Raw genomic sequence first — 20,121 nt, forward strand, 5'->3', positions numbered from 1 at the left:
GTTTGACTGCATGCGGTCTGGCCTTCTATCACTGACCCTGTCGGACACCAACACTGGCCAGCTTTATGGGGGAACCAGTAGCAATAGCGGGCACTTCAACGGTTCCGGTCGAGTACGGTCAACAGTCTGCAAACTTTCCTCTGGTGGTGGTCCATGGGAGGGTTCCGAGCTTGTTGGGGCATGACTGGCCACGCAACCTGCGCGGATTGATTGACAGAAGATGTGCCTCATGCACCCATATGGCCCTGAGGGAGCTCTGATGAGAGATTTCCATCGGTATTCCAAGATGGATTGAGACCATAAAAGGAGCCATGGCCCGAATAAGTGTGGACCCCATGGCTCGACCGCGCTACATCTGCACCCGACCTGTCCCGTACGCCTTACAACCTAAGGTGGATGCTGAGTTGGACTGGGCATTATCCGTCTGAGACTGCTATGGAGACTGGTGGGAACACACAACAAATCTCAAACCTCATTAATTATGCAACTGGGTGTTCTGCGCCATATTCTTTGGCAGGGCAGGCATGGATGGCTCATGGTCCGCTGTCCTATCTGGCCACAGATAGGCATTGTTCAGGTGAGTCCCGACATCTGCACGCCACGCTGTTCCAAATGTGTTTTGCACTGGCGTGTTTTCCCATTGGTTAGTGGAGAATCAGGAATGGGTGGTCGGACCTTCATCTTCATCCCATTAGCGGGATGCAAATGAGGTTCATGCCGGTGTCGGCCTGCCACAGGTTTCGTGATCTGCCATAATGGATAGAAGATTTCATTGTAAATTCACGTCGGCCTAAAACCAATTCCTGGGCCACCCGATGAATCCCCCATCATCGAACCTGCCAGGTGAAATCCGCCCCAAGTGTAATTCATCTGTTACTCCTATACTCAGTTGAGTTTTGGGGGATTTAGTACTGAAAGGTTTATGAACAGCACCACAGAATATATCTTATTTGAAATGACTATTATACTAGATATCATTTATCCAGGCAGGAATTGTGAATAAATACACGATGTATATGAGGTACAGTATGAAAGCGAATAGTGCACAAACAAATAACTTGAGTACCTCTGAGACAAATGAGCTCGGAGATTCATACCTGAGTGGTGGTATTTTGCATTGGATCTTCCCATGATGTGTATTCAATTGATTGTTATCAAAGAATCCCTACAGTGCAGAAGGAGGCCATTCGGCCCATCAAGTCTGCACCGACCCTCTGTAAGAGCACCCCACACAGATCCAATCCCCTGCCCTATCCCCGTAATCCCATGTAGGGGCAATTTAGCAAAGTCAATCCACCTAACCTGCGCATCTTTGTAATGTGGGAGGAAACCGGAGCACCCGGCGGAAACCCACACAGACACGGGAAGAATGCGCAAACTCCACACCGAGAGTCACCCGAGGTCGTAATCAAACCTGGGTCTCTGGTGCTGTGCGGCAGCAGTGCTTACCACTGTGCCACCGCGCCACATTGCCACATGGCATGATTCCTGTCTACAAATACCCAGCTCTGGTTGTCATGCATGTCAGTTTTTACTGCTTGAACATTTACAGTGGAATCCATGCTTGCAATATCATCTCTCTAACGGCATTGTCTGCCCATGGGATAAGTATGTGTCATAATTTCACTGACTGCTCAAAGTGCTTTCTGTAAATTTTGAACCTGTTTTCTTTTCCTCACTTGAATTTCCACGCTCATCTGAATGGAGAGCAGGATTACATTTTTATTTCTGTTTGGAGTTGGTCGGTGGAGGGCAAAAGTCCTAAAGGGACCTAATTTGAACATCAATTAACAGAAACAGTTAAAGGAAGCCTGCTTGTGACACTGATAAAGATTGTTACTAATAAAGATTATTGAAATGGGAAGGCCACGGCATCAGGTTTTAGCAGGATTTGGGAGCGGAGCTGGCAAAGAAGCGGGCAGCGTTCAACAAGTCCAAAGCCGCCCTGTATAAAAGTGAAGTCCGATTTGGGGTGATGTACCCAGTGTGGTTAAGAATGACTTTTGACGGGAAAGACTTTTTTTGATACGTCGGAGGAGGAGGCGGATTCTTTTGTAAAAATACAAGGGCTGCGTGCGGGTGGATATGGGGAATTGTTGGGGTTCCTTGTTCTTTTTTGCATTTCCATGTTCTTGTGTGGGTTGAATGTTTCCTAAATTGGATCAAGGCTATGCGCCCCGAGAATATTCTGGAATAATACTGAAGATTTGTGGTCCAGTATTTGCCACACCCTAGCCAAGCCGTTCCAGTACAGCTACTGGTATCTACTCGGCAATGTGGAAAATGTCCCAGGTGTGTACTGTACACAAGAATCAGGACAAATCCAACCTAGCCAATTATCGCCCTATGTGTCTACTCTCCATCATCAGTAGATTGACGGGAGGAATTATCAACAGTGCTATTAAGCGGCAATTACTCAGCCATAACCTGCTCTCAGACACTCAGTTTGTGTTCTGCCGGGGTCACTCAGCTCCTGACCTCATTACAGTCTTGGTTCAAACATGGAGAAAAGAACTGAATGCCAGAGGTGAGGTGTGAGTGACTGCCCTTGACATCAAGCCAGCAGTTGACCAAGTGTGGCATCAAGGAGCCCTAATAAAACTGAAGTCAATGAGAATCGGGGAAAACTCTTCACTGGTTGGAGTCATAACTGGTACAAAGGACGATGGTTGTGGTGATTGGAAGACATTCATCTCAACTCCAGGACATCACTGCAGGAGTTCCTCAGGGTAGTGTCCTGGCCCAACCATCTTCAGCTGCTTCATCAATGACCTCTCTTCCAGCATAAGGTCAGAAGTGGAGATATTCACAGGTGACTGTACAATATTCAGCATCATTCCTCAGATAATGAAGCAGTACCTGTCCAAATGCAGCAAGACCTGGACAATATTCAGGCTTAGGCTGCCAGGTGGCAAGTTACATTCGCGCCACACAAGTGCGAGGCATTGACCATCTGCCACAAGAGAGGATCTAACCATCGCTCCTTGTCACCCATTGCATTAACATCGCTGAATCCCCCACAATCAATATCCCGGGGGTTACCGTTGATCAGAAACTGAACTGGACTAGCTACATTAATACTGTGGCTACCAGAGCAGGTCAACGGCTAGGAATCCTATCGCAAGTAACTCGCCTCCTGACCCCCAACGCCTGTCCGCCATCTATAAGGCAAAGTCAGGAAATTCTTGTTGTATGAAATTGCTAGTGTAACACACCGAGAAACATTAATAAACCAACTAGCAACTTGAAATGACAAACCAGCAAAAATCCAGCAAAAGTGTTTTAATTCGTAAGCAGAATATGGGCATTGCTGCCAAGGCTTAAATTTATTGCCCATAATTTGAAAAGTGGGTGATGAGCCGCCCTTTGGACCTGCTGCAGTTTGTGTGGTGAAGGAACACCCATGATGCTATTGAAAGGGATTTTCAAGATTTTGGTCCAATGACTGTCAAGGAATTGGTGATATGAGGAGGAGAACTTCAAGCTGGTGATGTCCCCATGTTGCCCTTGTTTTTCTAGATAGTCAGTGTTACTTGTTGGAGGTGCTGTCTGTAAAAGAAACATTGGTAAGTTGCTGCAGTGCATCCTGTAGATAGTATATGCTGTAGCCACTCTATGGTGATGCTTAATGTGGCGGATGGGGTGCCAGCTAGGTGGATGGTTTTGTCCTGGAAGGTGGTGTTGGAGCTGCAGTCCTTCTTGCAAATGGAGAGTATTCCATCAAACACCTGACCTGCTGGATGAGGGCATGGCCTGCGATATCCTTGAAGTAGCAGTTGTGGGGGATGCTTCCTTCTGCAGTGGCACATGTTGATGCCCAAATTCAGCATGTATTAAATTATGCACCGAGGCACCACAAAATCGCAAACACTCCTAGAACTGGAGGGAACTAATTTAAGTAAGATCTTCAGACGCAAACACAATTCCAATGTGCAATCTTGATATTAATAGAGTTACCTACGCTAATATGGAGTATTTGCAATGAGGGTACACATCCTGTCTGTCATTTTAAAGCTAGGAGGCCTGAGAATGGATACTGACATCCTTCTGGACTATTGCTTACAATGGAATTGTATAAATCAATGGAACTAAAGAATAATTTTTTTGTGTGGTCAGATCTTTGTTTGCAAGCAAATTATATTCAGTCACAGCTATTTATCGTGCTATATTTTCTTTAATTTTCATTTTGAAAATGCTCTTCAATATTTTTCATTTATCAGGATCGAAGAAAGGAAGCATATTATTGAATTGTTGATCAAGGCTAAGTATGTATTTTTTAAAGCGAGGGATGGCACTACATTTATTGCTGCCCATCCTAATTGCCCTTGAGAAAGTGGTGATGAGCTGCTTTCTTGAACTGCTGCAGTTCATGTGATGTCGGTGCAGCCACAGTGCTGTTAGGTAGGGAGTTCCAGGGTGTTTTTAACTGTGACAACATGAATCCAGTCAGTTAGGGCAGCACGGTGGTGCAGTGGGTTAGCACTGCGGCCTCACGGCGCCGAGGTCCCAGGTTCGATCCCGGCTCTGGGTCACTGTCCGTGTAGAGTTTGCACATTCTCCCCGCGTTTATGTGGGTTTCACCCCCACAACCCAAAAATGTGCAAGCTGGGTGGATTGGCCATGCTAAATTGGCCCTTAATTGGAATAAATGAATTGGGTACTCTTTTATTAAAAAGATTTTTTTTTAAGATGAATCCATTCAGTCAGTTTCATGTTTCATGCAAGGCTTCTTCTATAGTCAGTATAGTCACAAGGCTTTTTGTATTGTTATGCCTGGTGTGTTGTAAGATAATTCCTTATAATATTGTAAAAGATGATGTCTCCCTTAAAAACAGTTAATGGAGCTGGCCTTGCTATGGCCACGTGCGATATCATTGATCTTCATGGAGGAAAGCCAGCAAACTTCCTTGATCTGGGTGGTGGTGTGCAAGAGAATCAGGTGTACCAGGCATTTAAACTGCTTACTGCAGATCCCAGGGTAAGACAACATATTTGTGAACTCAATACTTTGCAACACCTTATAAGGGTACCGGAATGTAATACTTTTATACTAATATCTCTTTGTTATCTTTCAGGTTTTATAAATAATTAAAATCTAAATGAAATTATTTGAATTATACACTGAATACACAAACACTAGGTTGTTTAATGATTAATGTGTGAGCATTTTTCTGAGCACCAATGATCTACAGTTTTTTATATGTCATGGTACCCTAGTCAAAAAAAATGTTTTCCTATAGATTTTTATCTTCACATATTGCTTATTTGCAAATTGGGCAAGTGATAACTATTGGCAGAGATTTTGCTTAATGCTAACAGGTGAAATCAAATGTAAATGTGAACTCACATCGTTTATCTGTGTTTTTCACCAAAATTTACTGTTGCAATATAGCTGATACCTCTCCTTTAATATTCATGTGGCAGGAATCATCTTTAACATCAACGACTCCTAGTTTTCTACCTTTTTTCTCTGTTCGCTAATTCTTTGTTCATAAAGGTTTTCAGTTACTTATGTTTGTCCTCTTTGTAATTTAGCTCAGAAGTTAAATTGAGCTAAAAAAAAAAAAAAGATTTTTCTTTTACTGAACTCAGCAGTAAACTTAAATGATTTTCATTAAACCAGATGCATTACATGACTTGAAATCCCTGCAGAAACAGCAACTGCCTATAAATACCATCCCTGATATATTGTAGTCCAGGGAAAATATTTCAGCCACAGCTTTTAAATTATTTTTAATATTCAGTCAACTGCAACATACTTTTGCTTAAAAATTGAAGAATTATGGTGATTAAAGTAAAATGTTTTTCAAAAAATAATTATGCAATGGAGTTGATGTTTAGAGTGGGGATGGTGATAAGGCATCAAATATGCATTTATTTTGTATGTATTAGCAATAACACAGTAACTGGTAACAAAAAGGAAGGAATGTTGACCTTTCTGTTCATTCTTCTTAATGAGGAAGATCACACTGGCAGGAGCCGAGGAAGCCAGTAAGAAGTGATACCTTTCTTGACCTTTGCTAATGGATATGTCTATGTGAGATAGCACCACTCTGAATGCACATGACACAGTGAACAACAAAGAGAACAAAGAAATGTACAGCACAGGAACAGGCCCTTCGGCCCTCCAAGCCCGTGCCGACCATACTGCCCGACTAAACTACAATCTTCTACACTTCCTGGGTCCGTATCCTTCTATTCCCATCCTATTCATATATTTGTCAAGATGCCCCTTAAATGTCCCTATCGTCCCTGCCTCCACTACCTCCTCCGGTAGTGAGTTCCAGGCACCCACTACCCTCTGCGTAAAAAACAAGTTCTGTGAACATCACATAGAGTCCAGAACTGTTCATAGATCTCCAAATATGGTCTAACCAAGGTTCTATACAACTTCTCAGCTTTACAATTATATTCCTCGAAAAATGAGCAAAGTGCTTTGTTTGCTTTATTAATGGCCGCCTTAACTTGTATATCTGTACCTCCAGACCCCGCTGCTTCTCCACTACATTTGGGCAATTAGTTTCTAAAGAGCATATGTGGTTCCTCATTCTTGTCAAAATATACCACTTCACATATTGCAGTTGATTTGCCAGTTATATGCCCATTCTGCAATTTTATTGATGTCTTGCTGTATTTTTTATAGTCCTCTGGATGAACTATATTCCTCAATTGGTGTTATCTGCAAATTTTGAAATTAAAGTTTCAATTCTGAGCCCACATTGTTTATATAAATGGTGGACGGCATTGGTCCCAACACTGATCCACGTGGAACATCATTGATGTCGCATTTCAGACTGTTGAACACCAATCATTCACAACATGTCGCTTGTATCAATAAGCGCAGATTATGGCCTTGTCTTCCGAATAGGATACAAAATGTCGTACACTCTTTGGAATTCTCCGCGAGATGTCATGGCCAGTAACCATTCTTGGCATAAAGCTTCAAGAAGAATTTTGCACCTGAATATCTCAAATTGAATTCTTCTAATGTGGGTACTTTGTAAGGACAACATTTCAAAGCTATGTTTAAACATTGTGGTTCGAGACATGCTGTCAATGATCCATCCATCTTTATGACATGTAATTGAACTGCACTGATCTGCATGTTCTTGTACTCTTATGATTCTATCCTTCTTAATTTTGTCTAGTTTGACCTTTTATTTGTCTTGTAAGTGAATGCTGCACCACGTGGTTGATCAATTTGCTGACTTGCAGCTCCCTTGAAACTGTGTATTTTGTGGAAATATTATTGATATTTCAATGTTAGGTTGTGAATGGAGGTGATCGTAATATTTCTGAGGTTGATCTGCCTCGTGCTGTCTGACTGAATTAATGTATTTTTACTGGTTTGAGATAACGACATGCTGGTAGGCCTGCAATTGCTGGGCCTTTAGTTTCCACAAAGTAGAACATCTCAGGATGATTGATTGTACTTGCACTTCATTACTACGGATCCTGCACACGGAATTAGTGAACTGTTGTATGCTGAACTTTCAAAGCAGTAGGTTTTTCAACATCTTTGGATACATGTCTTTTAGAATTCGCAGAGGCACTTGCCAATAATGAATAGTTACCAACTTTCTTTGGGTAACTCTCACTAAGGCAACTTCGTCAGCACCTTCCAAACCCACTATCTCTGCTACCTGGAAGGCCAAGGGCAGCCGATGCATTGCAAAACCATCACCTGCAAGTTCCCCTCCATGATGTACACCATCCTGACTAGGAGCTATATTGCTGTTTCTTCACTGTCACTGGGTCAAAATCCTGAAACTCCCTCCTTAACTGTGGGTGTACCTACACCACAACATGGACGACAGTGGTTTAAGAAGGCAGCTCACCCCACCTTGTGAAGGGTGATTAGGATGGCAATAAAAATACTGCCCTAGCCAGCAATGGCTACGGCCCACAAAATAATTTTAATAAGTAATTCAAATTTGGAAAACATTTAGGACGGTGGGATAGTATCTATGTTTTCCATGAGATTGATGATGTGAAATATGTGTTCACCATTCTTTATCTCTTTGTGCACATCGTCATTATTTTCTGAATAGTCAATCGCCTCGTGTATATGTTTATGACGGTATACTGGATGGTCATTCTTTTTGCTTGAAGGTGCCCATTGCCTACTGTATGTTTGAATCAGTAGCTGCATAAGCCTTTGCTCTTGTGCACTGCTGCTGCCAATGGCCCTTTCTGCCACATGACTTTCAGAACTGATGGAAAGCAGGACATTTGCTTGGTCTATGCAGAAGATCACACTTTCCACATGTCTTGCTAGGTTTGGGTGTTCTAGTGAGTTCAACAATTGGGTTTGTGCTTCGCAACCTTTATGTTTTTATGACTCGCGCAGATTGCTTTGTACTTGCATCCATCCTTGAGTAGCTTTTCGATGCTGTACATTTTGGGCTTGTCTAGCAGATCTTTCCGGAATGCTTTCATGGGAATGGATGCGATCAGCAATTCAATGATTCTGCTTGCTCTGCCTTTGAAAAATCCAGGACTTGCCCTTTCTCTGTCTGCTGTCAAAGTGGCCAATGGATCCTGTCGGCTGTTGTTGAAATGACATGAACTCATGCCGGTGAATACAGATGAACCTGATTCTGGACCGATCTTTCAATCGAATCCCTAATATTTGGGGTTGGGGTTCCTTTGGCTCTTCTTCTGTTAATCTCAATGGTTTCATCCTGTGTAGACCTTCCAAATTGCTAGGCAGATTTTGATGACTTGGCTCAGACACACCTGAATCAAGAAACCATAACTTTGTACGCTGTTCAAACATTGTAAATTTGGGGACTGCATCCAAGTTCAAACTGGGCGAAGTTGTGGCCATTTTGACGATATTCCTTTGACCTTCCTTCCTCTGCAGTACCTGGGATTAGTGTCGCTGTAGCCACTCTTGCACACTTTCCAACGCTCTGCCCACGAAGCTGTGTTTTGGCAAGAACATACGTTGGAGTATGTCTTTACTTTTTATTCAGTTTATTGATTGATTTGATTTATTGTCACATGTACCGAAGTACAGTGAAAAGTATTTTCTGCGGCCGAGGGAACGTACACATTACGTACATAGTAGACAAAAGAATAATCAACAGAGAACATTGACAAATGGTACATCGATAAACAGTGATTGGTTACAGTGCGGAACAAAGGGCCAAACAAAGCAAATACATGAGCAAAAGCACCATAGGGCGTCGTGAATAGTGTTCTTACAGGGAACAGATCAGTCCGAGGGGAAGTCGTTGAGGTGTCTTGTAGCTGTGGCGAAGGTGTTCCTATATCTGGATGTGCGGGTCTTCAGACTTCTGTACCTTCTGCCTGATGGATGGGTCTGGAAGAAGGCAATGCCTGGGTGGGAGGGGTCTTTGATAATGCTGTCTGCCTTCCTGAGGCAGCGGGAGGTGTATACAGATCAATGTGGGAGTGGCAAGCTTGTGTGATGTGCTGGGCTGAGTTCACCACACTCTGCAGTTTCTTGCGGTCTTGGACCAAGCAGTTGCCATACCAGGCTGTGATGCAGCCGGGTAGGATGCTCTCTATCGCACATCAGTTTGTGAGAGTCGATGCAGACATGCCAAATTTCTATAGCTTCCGTAGTGTCATGCGAGAGTGCATTTTAGAACTGGATGTTTAAGCAATGTACTTTTAAGAAAACAGTGATTTCATAGAGTGGGTGGAGCTCAGCTCAGTCCAGCCATTTTGCAGTTTGAAAAGTTGCCTGGCTGGTTTTGCTGAGAGTAGTTTAAAAGTGCCTGGTTGTTTTGCTGTGAGCAGTTTAAAAGTAGAAAGACAGTTTGAGACAGCAGCTTGAGAAGTTCTGGTTTGCTGTGATCTGCTTGCAGGGAGAAAGCCAGGTTTGAGAAAGCAGCTTGGGTGTGTCTGTGTGATTCCAGAGAGTTTGCAGGAAGAAAGCAAGGTGCTGGAGCTGAAGTCAACCAAGCTAATATATCTGTGCCATTCTGCAGAAAATATATATATCCTTTAACCTTATGTGATACTGTTTAAAGGTGTTAAGTCTCTTGGAAGTTTGAAGGAACAGTTTTAGGAGTTATTTACTGTTGCAATATTTTCTGAGTTATCTTTGAAGTAAGGGGTGTTTCGTGATCCAATGTTTATTTAAGATGTTAAGTTGAGTATATGGAATAAACAGTATTTTGTGTTTAAAAACCCACGTGTCCATAATTGTAATCCCATACTGAGGGAAAAAGCCGTGTGCAAGGAAAAGCAACAAATCCATTAAAGGGAGAGGTTGGTTGAACTCCATGATACATTTTGGGGTTCAGAAAACGCATTGCCCATAACAATTGGGGGCTCATCCAGGATAAAAGTCTATCTATTGGATTGGCTTTTGTGAACTTAAAGACAGTGAAGGATTGTTGCTTTTCCGGTGTGGTATTTTAGTTTAAGTGGGGAGAGTGTTGTGAACAATGGCTCTTTCAGAGGCTCAGAAGTTTTTGGGGGTGGAGAATGTCACATGTATTACTTTACGGACAGAAACGAAAAGCAGACTGTTAGATTTGGCAAGAACATTGCAGTTAACATTACCTGACAAAATGCGAAAAGATGAGGTAATTATGGCGGTGGTTAAGCATTTAAAGTTGCCTGAGATAGAGTTTGACTCATTGGAAATGGCAAAAATTCAGTTGCAAATTAAACAAATGGAACATGAGAAAGAATTAAAACGGCTTGAATATGAGAGTGAAAGAGAGGAAAAAGAAAAGAAGAGAGAAGAAAGGAGAAAAGAAAGAATAGCCCTAGCAGAACAAAAAGAAAAAGAAAGGGAGATACAGATCAGGGAAAAAGATAAAGAGAGGGAGTTTGAACTTCAGAAAATGGCCATGAAACATGACAATCAGTTAAAATTGGCAGACGTAAAGGGAAACGTACAGTTGGAGGATAGTGAGAAAGAGCGCCATAGTCGAAGGCTTGGTGGGAATCTATTTAAATATGGCCAAGCATTGCCAAGGTTTGACGAGAAGTAAGTGGAAGTCTTTTTCATTTCATTTGAGAAGGTAGCTAAACAAATAAAATGGCCACAGGACATGTGGGTATTACTGATTCAAACAAAGCTGGTAAGTAGAGCTAGTGAAGTGTTTGCATCACTACCGGAGGAGGTATCTGGAACCTATGAGGAGGTGAAGGAATCCATCTTAAGTGCATATGAGCTAGTGCCTGAAGCTTACAGACAAAGGTTTAGAAATTTAAGGAAAGAATTTGGTCAAGCATACATGGAGTTTGAAAGGCTCAAACAGAGTAATTTTGATAGGTGGATAAGGGCTTTGAAAATAGACCAAACGTATGAAGCTCTCAGAGAAATTATACTTTTGGAGGAGTTTAAAAATTCAATTCCTGATGTAGTGAGAACTCATGCGGAAGAACAGAGGGTTAAAACTGCGAGATTAGCAGCAGAAATGGCAGATGATTATGAATTAGTTCATAAATCAAAGATTGGTTTCTGACATCAGTTTCAGCCGGTGAGGGATAGAAACTGGGGACATGAGAAATACTCAAGTGGTAAAGGTAAAGGTGACCTGATGGGAGACAATAAAGAGAGTGTACCTCAGATTAAAAAGGAAATCCAGGAGGGTGGAAAAGAAATGAAAAGTTTCAAATGTTTTCACTGTAATAAACTAGACCATGTAAAGTCACAGTGTTGGTGGTTGAAGAAAAGCACTGGGAAGGCTGATGTGGTAAAACAGGATAAGACAGTGGGGTTTGTTAGAGTGGAAAAGAAAACCCCAAGGGAAGCGAAGGAGGTGCAAACGATTGTACAGCCTGTTCAAGAGTAATTGTTAAGAAGGTGCCAGATATCTTTAAATAATTTACTTGTGTGGGTAAAATTTACTCATGTGTATCAGGAGGAGCCGGTAAAGAAGTCACAATTTTAAGAGATACAGGGGCTAGTCAATCTTTAATGGTAAGAAATGAGGAATTATGTTGTTTGGGAAGAATGTTGCCAGAAAAGGTGGTGATATGTGGAATTCAGGGTGAGAGGAGTAGCATTCCATTATATAAGGTAAGGTTGGAAAGTCCAGTGAAGAGTGGTGAAGTGGTAGTAGGAGTAATAGACAAACTATCTTGTCCAGAAATACAGTTTATCGATCTTCCGGTGACGGTGGGCGGGAGGTAGCCGCACAATGGAGGGCTCCCTTTTGGGAACGGCATTTTTTGGGCTTTAAGCCCGGTTCCAGGGTCCAAGGAGGCGGCAAAAGCAGGGAGAAGGCACAGAGGAGGAACAGTGAAGGCACAGTAAAGAAAAATGTCGAGGGCGAGCAAAAAAAGAGCAGTTAAAAAAAACAGCTGAAGGTCTGTCGGGGAGTGGAAATGTCACCACGCGGTCACCAAGTAAAATGGAGGCTGGAGCACCAGGGGAGGCCGCATTGCTTACGGCTGAAGAAATAACTACGGTGATGGCTGCGGAATTCGAAAGGCAGTTTACAAAATACATGGAGACAATGAGGAAGGAGATGAGGGAGGTTTTGAGTGTGTTGGTGGAGGAGGCGATTTCCCCGGTGATGACGGCGGTGGCGAGCGCAGTAGCGGAGGTGCGGGAGCAAGGGGAGGCGCTTAAGGAAGTGGAGGAGACATTATTGCAGCCGGTGACTAACTTACCTCGATGGGGAAGGAGATGCGGAAGGTGATGGAGATTAACAAGAATCTGCAAGGAAAAATGGAAGACCTGGAAAAAAGATCCAGGCGACAGAATTTGAGGATTATGGGGCTGCCCAAAGAAGTTGAAGGACCGAGGCCGACTGAGTATTTTGCCGCGATGCTGGCGAAACCTTTGGGGGAGGGGGAGGGGGAGGATCCCTCCCGATATGAACTGGATCGGGCTCACCGGCCGTGGAGGCCTGTACCAAAGGCGAGTGAGCCGCCAAGGGTAGTGACTCTGTGCTTTCGGAGGTACAGTGCGAAGGAGAAGGTCCTGTGCTGGGCCAAGCAGAAGTGGGTGGTGCAGTGGGCTGGAGCTGGTATACGTGTATACCAGGACTTTACAGTGGAGTTGGCGAGGAGGCGGGCTGCCTTCAACCGGGTGAAGAGGGCACTGTACATTAGCACGGTGCAGTGCGGCATTGTATATCCAGCGAAGCTGAGGGTGACTTACAAGCTCAAGGACTTTTATTTTGGAACGGCGGAAGCAGCGGAGGAGTTTGCGAAGGCAGAAGGACTGTGGCAGAACTGAGAAATTGAGAAATGGCCATGTGTCGATGTAACCTCAGGATTATATTTTCTTCTTTTTTGTTTCACTGCGTGCGGGTGTATGGGCTAAAGGAGCCAATGTTGTATATATTTGGACAAGGGAAGTGATGGGACTTTCACTCGAAATGAGGGCTCTTTGGGGTGTAGGTGGATATGAGGGGTTTGTGTGCTGAAAGGGGATTTCTGGGCTTTCCTAGGGCCGGGCAAGGGGGAAAGGGACCCGGGCGGGGACCTCCACGCTGGCCGGTTTAAGCCAGCCAGTGAATGGGAGTGAGGTGGGGGGGGGGAGGGGCTGCGGCCATCGGAGCCTGGCAGAACAGGGTCTGAGTGGTCTAGCCAGGGTGGAAAGTTGGGGGCAAGGAACCGAGGTTGGGGGGAGGAGCTTTACAGGAGGCAGTGGACGGGAGGAGTTGGAGAGGGGGCGGGGAGTGTTTACAACTCTTGGGTATCATGTACGGTACTCTCCTCAGAGGTTGGATGGCGTTGAGGGGAGGGGGGGGGGGTTGGAGATGTGGACTCTATAGGTTAATGGTGACCATGGGTGGTCCCGGACTCCGTTTTCTTTTTCTCCTTTGTTTTTTGTTTCCACCGTAGGAAGGTTTGTTTTATTGGATGCATATATTGACAGGTGGGCCTTTGTTTGGGGTGGTGGGAGGATGGGATAGTTGTTATTGTTAAGGGGATTGATTTTGTAATTGTTACCATTTACTGTCTGTGGGTGGAAATTTTGAAGGAAAATGTGAAAATAGAGAATAAAAACATTTATTTAAAAAAAGGAATACAGTTTATCTTGGGTAATGATATAGCTGGATCGCAGGTGGGAGTGATGCCTACTGTGGTTGATAAGCCATTGGAAAATCAGTCAACTGAAGTGTTGGAAGGACGAATACCCTGTGATTTTTCCAGATTGTGTAGTAACAAGGTCACAAAGTCCCAGGTTAAGACAAGAGGAGAAATCAAGGCGTGAAGTTGAAGTGCAATTATCAGTAACGATTTTTGATCAGATGGTTGAAAAAGAACAAGAACAGGTGGAGGATGAGGCGGATATTTTTAGTTCTGGAAAATTGGTGGAGTTATAACAGAAAGATGTAGAAATAAAACTGATGTATCAGAAAGCATATACGGGAGAGGAATCTGAGTGTATACCAGAGTGTTATTACCGTAAAAATGATGTCATGATGAGAAAATGGAGACCTGTACATATGCAGATGGATGAAAAGTGGGCAGAAGTTCATCAAGTAGTATTGCCGGTAGGGTATAGAAAGGCGGTGTTGCGAGTTGCAAATGAGGTACCAGTGGGAGGTCATTTGGGAATAAGGAAAACTCAGGCTAAAATCCAGAAACATTTTTATTGGCCTGGACTACATAAAGATGTAGTTAAATTTTGTCAATCATGTCACACATGTCAAGTGATAGGGAAACCTCAAGCAGTGATAAACCCAGTGCCCTTAATACCCATTCCAGCTTTTGAGGAACCTTTACAAGGGTAACGACCAAAGTCAGGCTAACAGGGTGCCTATAATTTCCGCCTCCACCCCCCTTCTTAAACAGGGGTGTTACGCTAGCCATTTTCCAATCCTCCTGCACCCTCCCTGCCTCCAGCAGATTCCTGAAAGATCACCACCAACTTTTCCACAATCTCCTCAGCTATCTCTTTCATGAGTAATATCTCATGGCGATGAGGAAAGGTCTGATAAAATTCAATTAAACATTTATGTTACACTGATTCGGCCCCAACTGATGTGGTCAGTTGTGATACTACACCTTTGAAATATTGTTAAGATCTTAAAGAGATTGCAGATGTCACTTGCTAGAATGGTACCAGGATTGAGAGACTGGTGTTGATCTTATTAGTGCCAAGAAGGGCAAGTGGAGATTTAATAGGAGGTGTTTTAAGAGGGTAAATAAGGCAAAACTGATTCCGGGGCAGATATGTCAATAACCAGAGGAAACCGATTTGATGTAGATGGTAAAAGAGGTGGTTTGAAAATGTTTGGTTACACAGCGGGTTCTTCTGATCTGGAATGCACTGCTTGAGAGTCAGAAGAAAATTCAGTCAGAACATACAAGAAGTAATCGGATAAATATTTGAAGCAAAATTTTACAGTGTTATATGGAAAGAGCAAAGGAGTGGAGTTAATTGGAGAGCTCTTTAAGAACTGATATAGGCATGATAGGTTAAATGGCCCCTGTCTGTGCTGCATCATACTTTGATTCTGTGTTGAACATTTAGATGCAGATCATGTTGGGGAGCTTATCTGAAGCTTAAAAGAAGTAAGAGAGATTTCTATAGAACAATGACCACAGTAGTATTGATCAGAACCAAATCAACAAAGTTACGTTGGGAAAGAGATAAAATATAGAGTCGCAAGAGAAACTGGTCAATAAACATTTCTTTGTCTCATGTCCCTCTGTGCGACCGGTTCTCGAAGATTCTTCCAGGTTTGACAGCGCAATTCAAAATATTGAGATTACTTGAGGTTTATAGAGTTCTAAATATACAATAAGATTTTGAATGAACACATTAAGTAGGTTGATCATATATAGCATCGAATTCTTAAAATTGTGTAAAAAGACTGCCACCCCAAAATCCTATTGTGTCAGCAGTTCATTCTAGAAAAGAAAATTCTAATTCTTTGTGGATTGATATCTATATTTTCTTCAAACATTTACCACCTATTAACTTGTTGTAATTTTTCTGCTTCTATGTAATATGACAGTTTTCTTTTTACTATTATAAAACTAGGTCTATTGCCACAGTATGACGTGCAGTATTTAGCATCTTTTGGAGTAAGTAGTAGAATGTGGTGGGCATCTCATGTTCTCTCTCATACAATATACTAAGATTAAGGTTAACCATTCATGGCAATGCCTCTACCAATCAGTCCATTCACCAACTCACCAGCACTCTCTTCTTGTGCAATATAAATTTTTGTTCTTTTACATTTGGTATTCTTGCGAATCAATCTGTATGAGTGCAAGACAAATAGCTTTGACAGCCTGTCCCTTTTTTCAGCAATACTTAAGTAAATTATTAGTTCTTGTAGCAAAGTGCTTCTAAGCAGGTATGCTGATCTCTGTGGGTTCCTAGTGGATAGTCTATATGTTATAAATTACATAGAATCATACAATTTACATTCGGCCCATCGAGTCTGCACCGGCTGTTCGAAAGAGCACCCTACTTAGCCCACACCTACACCCTATCCCCGTAACCCTGCAACCCCATCTAATCTAAGGGCAATTTAGCATGGCCAATTCACCTAACCTGCACATCGTTGGACTGGAGGAAACCCATGCAGACACGAGGAGAACATGCAGACTCTGCACAGTGACCCAAGCGGGAATCGAACCTGGGACCCTGGCACTGTGAAGCCATAGTGCTAACCACTATGCTACCGTGCTGCCCTTCTTCTGCAGTTAGATTCCGTTTTTTTGCTTTTCTCTTTGTACTGTTTAATATTATATAAATATTCCCATGGTATAGTACCCATAATTTCAGCATGTTAAATTCCTGGACTTGCGATAAATTGCAGTAGTTATTTTTGATAACAATGCCACATCGCTAATGGATGTTAAAGGAAGGCAGTCTCTTTATTGAAGTAATAAAGTTAATTTCACCTACATACTGTTTTGGACTGGTGCAACTCCTTTCAAAACTGGTTGATTTTAAAGAATTAACTTTTCAATATACCCTTGCAAAATAAGTATTATTAGTTATTGTGCAGGTTAGCAACGTCGCCTTTCAGAATTTTTATAAAACATCAGATCGTCAAAACAAGTTATAACTGGTGTCCTAAATGTACTTTGAAAACTTTTGGAAAAAGTTTCATTGTGTAGGAGACTGGTAAGTCCTAACACATATTAAAGACAAATTAAGTAATGATTGTATAATTCAGATAGTAGTTTTAGAATGTCATACTAATTGCTGAAAGGCTAATGTACAGTATACGTCTGCTTGAAACTTTTATCACCTTTGTCTTTCAAAGCATGTGTTTTCTGAAGTCATTACTCAGAACTGATGTCCCGTTTGAAGCGTACTGCACCTTTTACATACTCCATTACCTCTGTCCTTTCCAGTTGTGTATGGAGCATAGGAACGGTTTCTCAAGCTTTTCACTATCTCTCTGGAGGTGGTGAGTTCGGGATGAATCCACTCTCCTTGAAGGGCTTCTGTCTTGCTTGGCTCAACTGTAACTTGCAAATTAATTTTATTAATGTTGATAATTTTCTGAGAGACACTGATGTAAAGAAAAATATAAACTGGGCATGTAACTTCTTCTGTCACTCAGCTACCAGATTTTGGACGCTTAAATCATTTATTTTAAAGGGAGAAAAGGCACTTTAACAATTCTGTCTCAAAGTAATTATCTTCTATCTGAAATAATGGAATTCTTTTACCTGATTTTAGCTCATTTATTTTATTGCACACTTCCAACCTACACATAAGATTATACGTCACATTGGATAAAAGCAAATTACCGCAGATGCTGGAATCTGTTATAGCATAGAAATCAGTTCATAGCATAGCATAGAATTTACAGTGCCGAAGGAGGCCATTCGGCCCATCGAGTCTGCACCGGCTCTTGGAAAGAGCACACTGCCCAAGGTCAACACCTCCACCCTAACCCCATAACCCAGTAACCCCACCCAACACTAAGGGCAATTTTGGACACTAAGGGCAATTTATCATGGCCAATCCATCTAACCTGCACATGTTTGGACTGTGGGAGGAAACCAGAGCACCCGAAGTAAACCCACACACACGGGGAGGATGTGCAGACTCCGCACAGACAGTGACCCAAGCCGGAATCGAACCTGGGACCCTGGAGCTGTGAAGCAATTGTGCTATCCACAATGCTATCGTGCTGCCCCACGGAGTTGAGGAGGCACTTTAAATTGGGCCACATGTCGGTGCTGACACCACTGTATGGGAACCACAAGTTGAAGCAGGGCGGGGATGGATAGGTGGTGGAAGGAGGAGTGGTTGCTGCGGGTCAGGAATATGTTCTCGGAGGGGAAGTTCCCTGGTTTGGATTGATGCTGCGGGAGAGGTTTGAGTTACCAAGGGAGGGTGAGTTTAGGTACTGGCAGGTGCGGGACTTTGCGCGTAAGGAGCTGCCGGCAATCCCCCAAGTACCAGAGTGTACACTGCTGGAAAAACTGCTGCTCCCAGATGAGGTGGGGGAGAGAGGTATCGGGGAGCAGGGTAAGACGCTGGTGGAAAGGATTAAACGGGAGGGGGAGTTGATGAGGGACATCGGATAGGGGCTATGGCGTGACACGATGTGGCGAGTGAACTCAACTTCCTCCTGTGTTAGAATGAGCCTGAATCAGTTTAAAGTGGTCACAGGGTACACTTGACTCAGGCTCGGATGAGTGGATTCTTCCCAAGGATAGCAGATGGATGTGAAAAGTGCAGGCAGGGGCCAGCGAATCACGTTCATATGTTTTGAGGTTGCGAGAAGTTGGGAGTGATTCTGGGAAGCAGTGTTTAGCACCTTATCGAGGATAGTGGGAGCCTAGGTGAGGCCGGACCCCATGGTGGCGACCTTTGGAGTTTCGGAGGTGCCAGAGCTGCTGGAGGGGAAGGGCCGATGTTGAGGCCTTCGCATCTCTGATTTCCGGCAGCGGATTCTTTTGAATTGGAGGTCGGATCCGCCACTGGGAGTTGTGGCTTGGCTGGGAGACCTGTACAAGTTTCTCCGGTTGGAAAAGATTACATTTGCCGTAAATGGCTCTGAAGAAGGCTTTGAGGTATGGTGGAGGCTGTTCATGATGATCTTTGAGGAGCTGTTCATAGTGGGGGATGGGGAGGGAGGGCATTAAAAGGGGAAAAATGTACAAACTGTTAACTCAGTTAAGTTGGAATGTGTTGCTGTTATTGTTTATGTTTGGAATAAAATATATATTTTTAAAAACATGGTAAATCACCCCTAGGTGCTTCACAGGATCATTGTAGAATTTACAGTGCAGAAGGTGGTTATATGTTCACTTTGGTTCTGTTCTCTTTGGTTATACATCACATTGTTTTGTTCTGAAAGTCTGCTACCCTGCAGCCTAGGAAACGATGCGGACAAATTTAACTGATCTGTGTACCATAAATAATGTACCAGATGTTTCAATTTCACCTCACTGTAACTTATTGTCAAAGATAATTCAGAAATGACCCTTCACTTAATTTCATGAGAAATTCCAAGTCTGTAATTTTATTAACTTCTAGAGAAACTAACACAAAGCATTAATTGGGTTTGTGAACAGATTTTAACATCATTATTTGATATTGTGGGAGGCACAGTGGTGCAGTGGTTGGCACTGCTGCTTCGCGGCGACGAGGACCCGGGTTCGATCCCGGCCCCAGATCACTGTCCGTGTGGAGTTTGCAAATTCTCCCCGTGTTTGCGTGGGTCTCACCCCACAACCCAAAAGATGTGCAGTGCAGATAGATTGGTTATGCTAAATTGACCCTTAATTGGAAAAAGAATAATTGGGTTCTCTAAATTTATTTTGGAAAATAATAATTTTGTCTTAAGTGATTTATTGTCAGAATTTTAATACACTCTAAAACCAGTTGATGGCCACACTTCTATAATATTTAAATTTTTTCCGTATATTAGATAGAGGTACGTCAACTATTTTATGGCAATTGTGCTATACATGCCACTCTCCCTTCCCTGATAAAAGCAAAGTACTTTATTATTCTACAACACTTTCTCTTAACTAATTTGCACAATATGCATCAAATAACAATCAAATGTATTCCCACACAAATGTGAAAATGTAAGTGAATTTTCTCAGACTGTCTTTTGTATCTATGTATGATTGGCTCAAAATTGCCAATGTCAGAAACCTCAACTGAGTAACTTAGCAAATATGTCATAGCTGGATAATGTGAAATGTAATCTACATAAAGAGGGGAAAGAAATA

General features: G+C 42.8%; 1 protein-coding gene across 2 annotated transcripts in view; it reads left to right on the plus strand.

The window, feature by feature from the left end:
* suclg2 (succinate-CoA ligase GDP-forming subunit beta) overlaps positions 1 to 20,121 on the plus strand; it is a 571,906-nt gene that overhangs the window by 385,017 nt on the left and 166,768 nt on the right. For both annotated transcript variants that reach the window (XM_072472300.1, XM_072472298.1), the window contains exon 9: positions 4,836 to 4,978. In XM_072472300.1, coding sequence (XP_072328401.1) covers positions 4,836 to 4,978 — 143 coding nt within the window. The remainder of the gene's footprint in view (positions 1 to 4,835; positions 4,979 to 20,121) is intronic.

The sequence above is a fragment of the Scyliorhinus torazame genome, chromosome 13 (assembly GCF_047496885.1).
Source record: "Scyliorhinus torazame isolate Kashiwa2021f chromosome 13, sScyTor2.1, whole genome shotgun sequence".
Classification (NCBI taxonomy): Eukaryota; Metazoa; Chordata; class Chondrichthyes; order Carcharhiniformes; family Scyliorhinidae; genus Scyliorhinus; species Scyliorhinus torazame.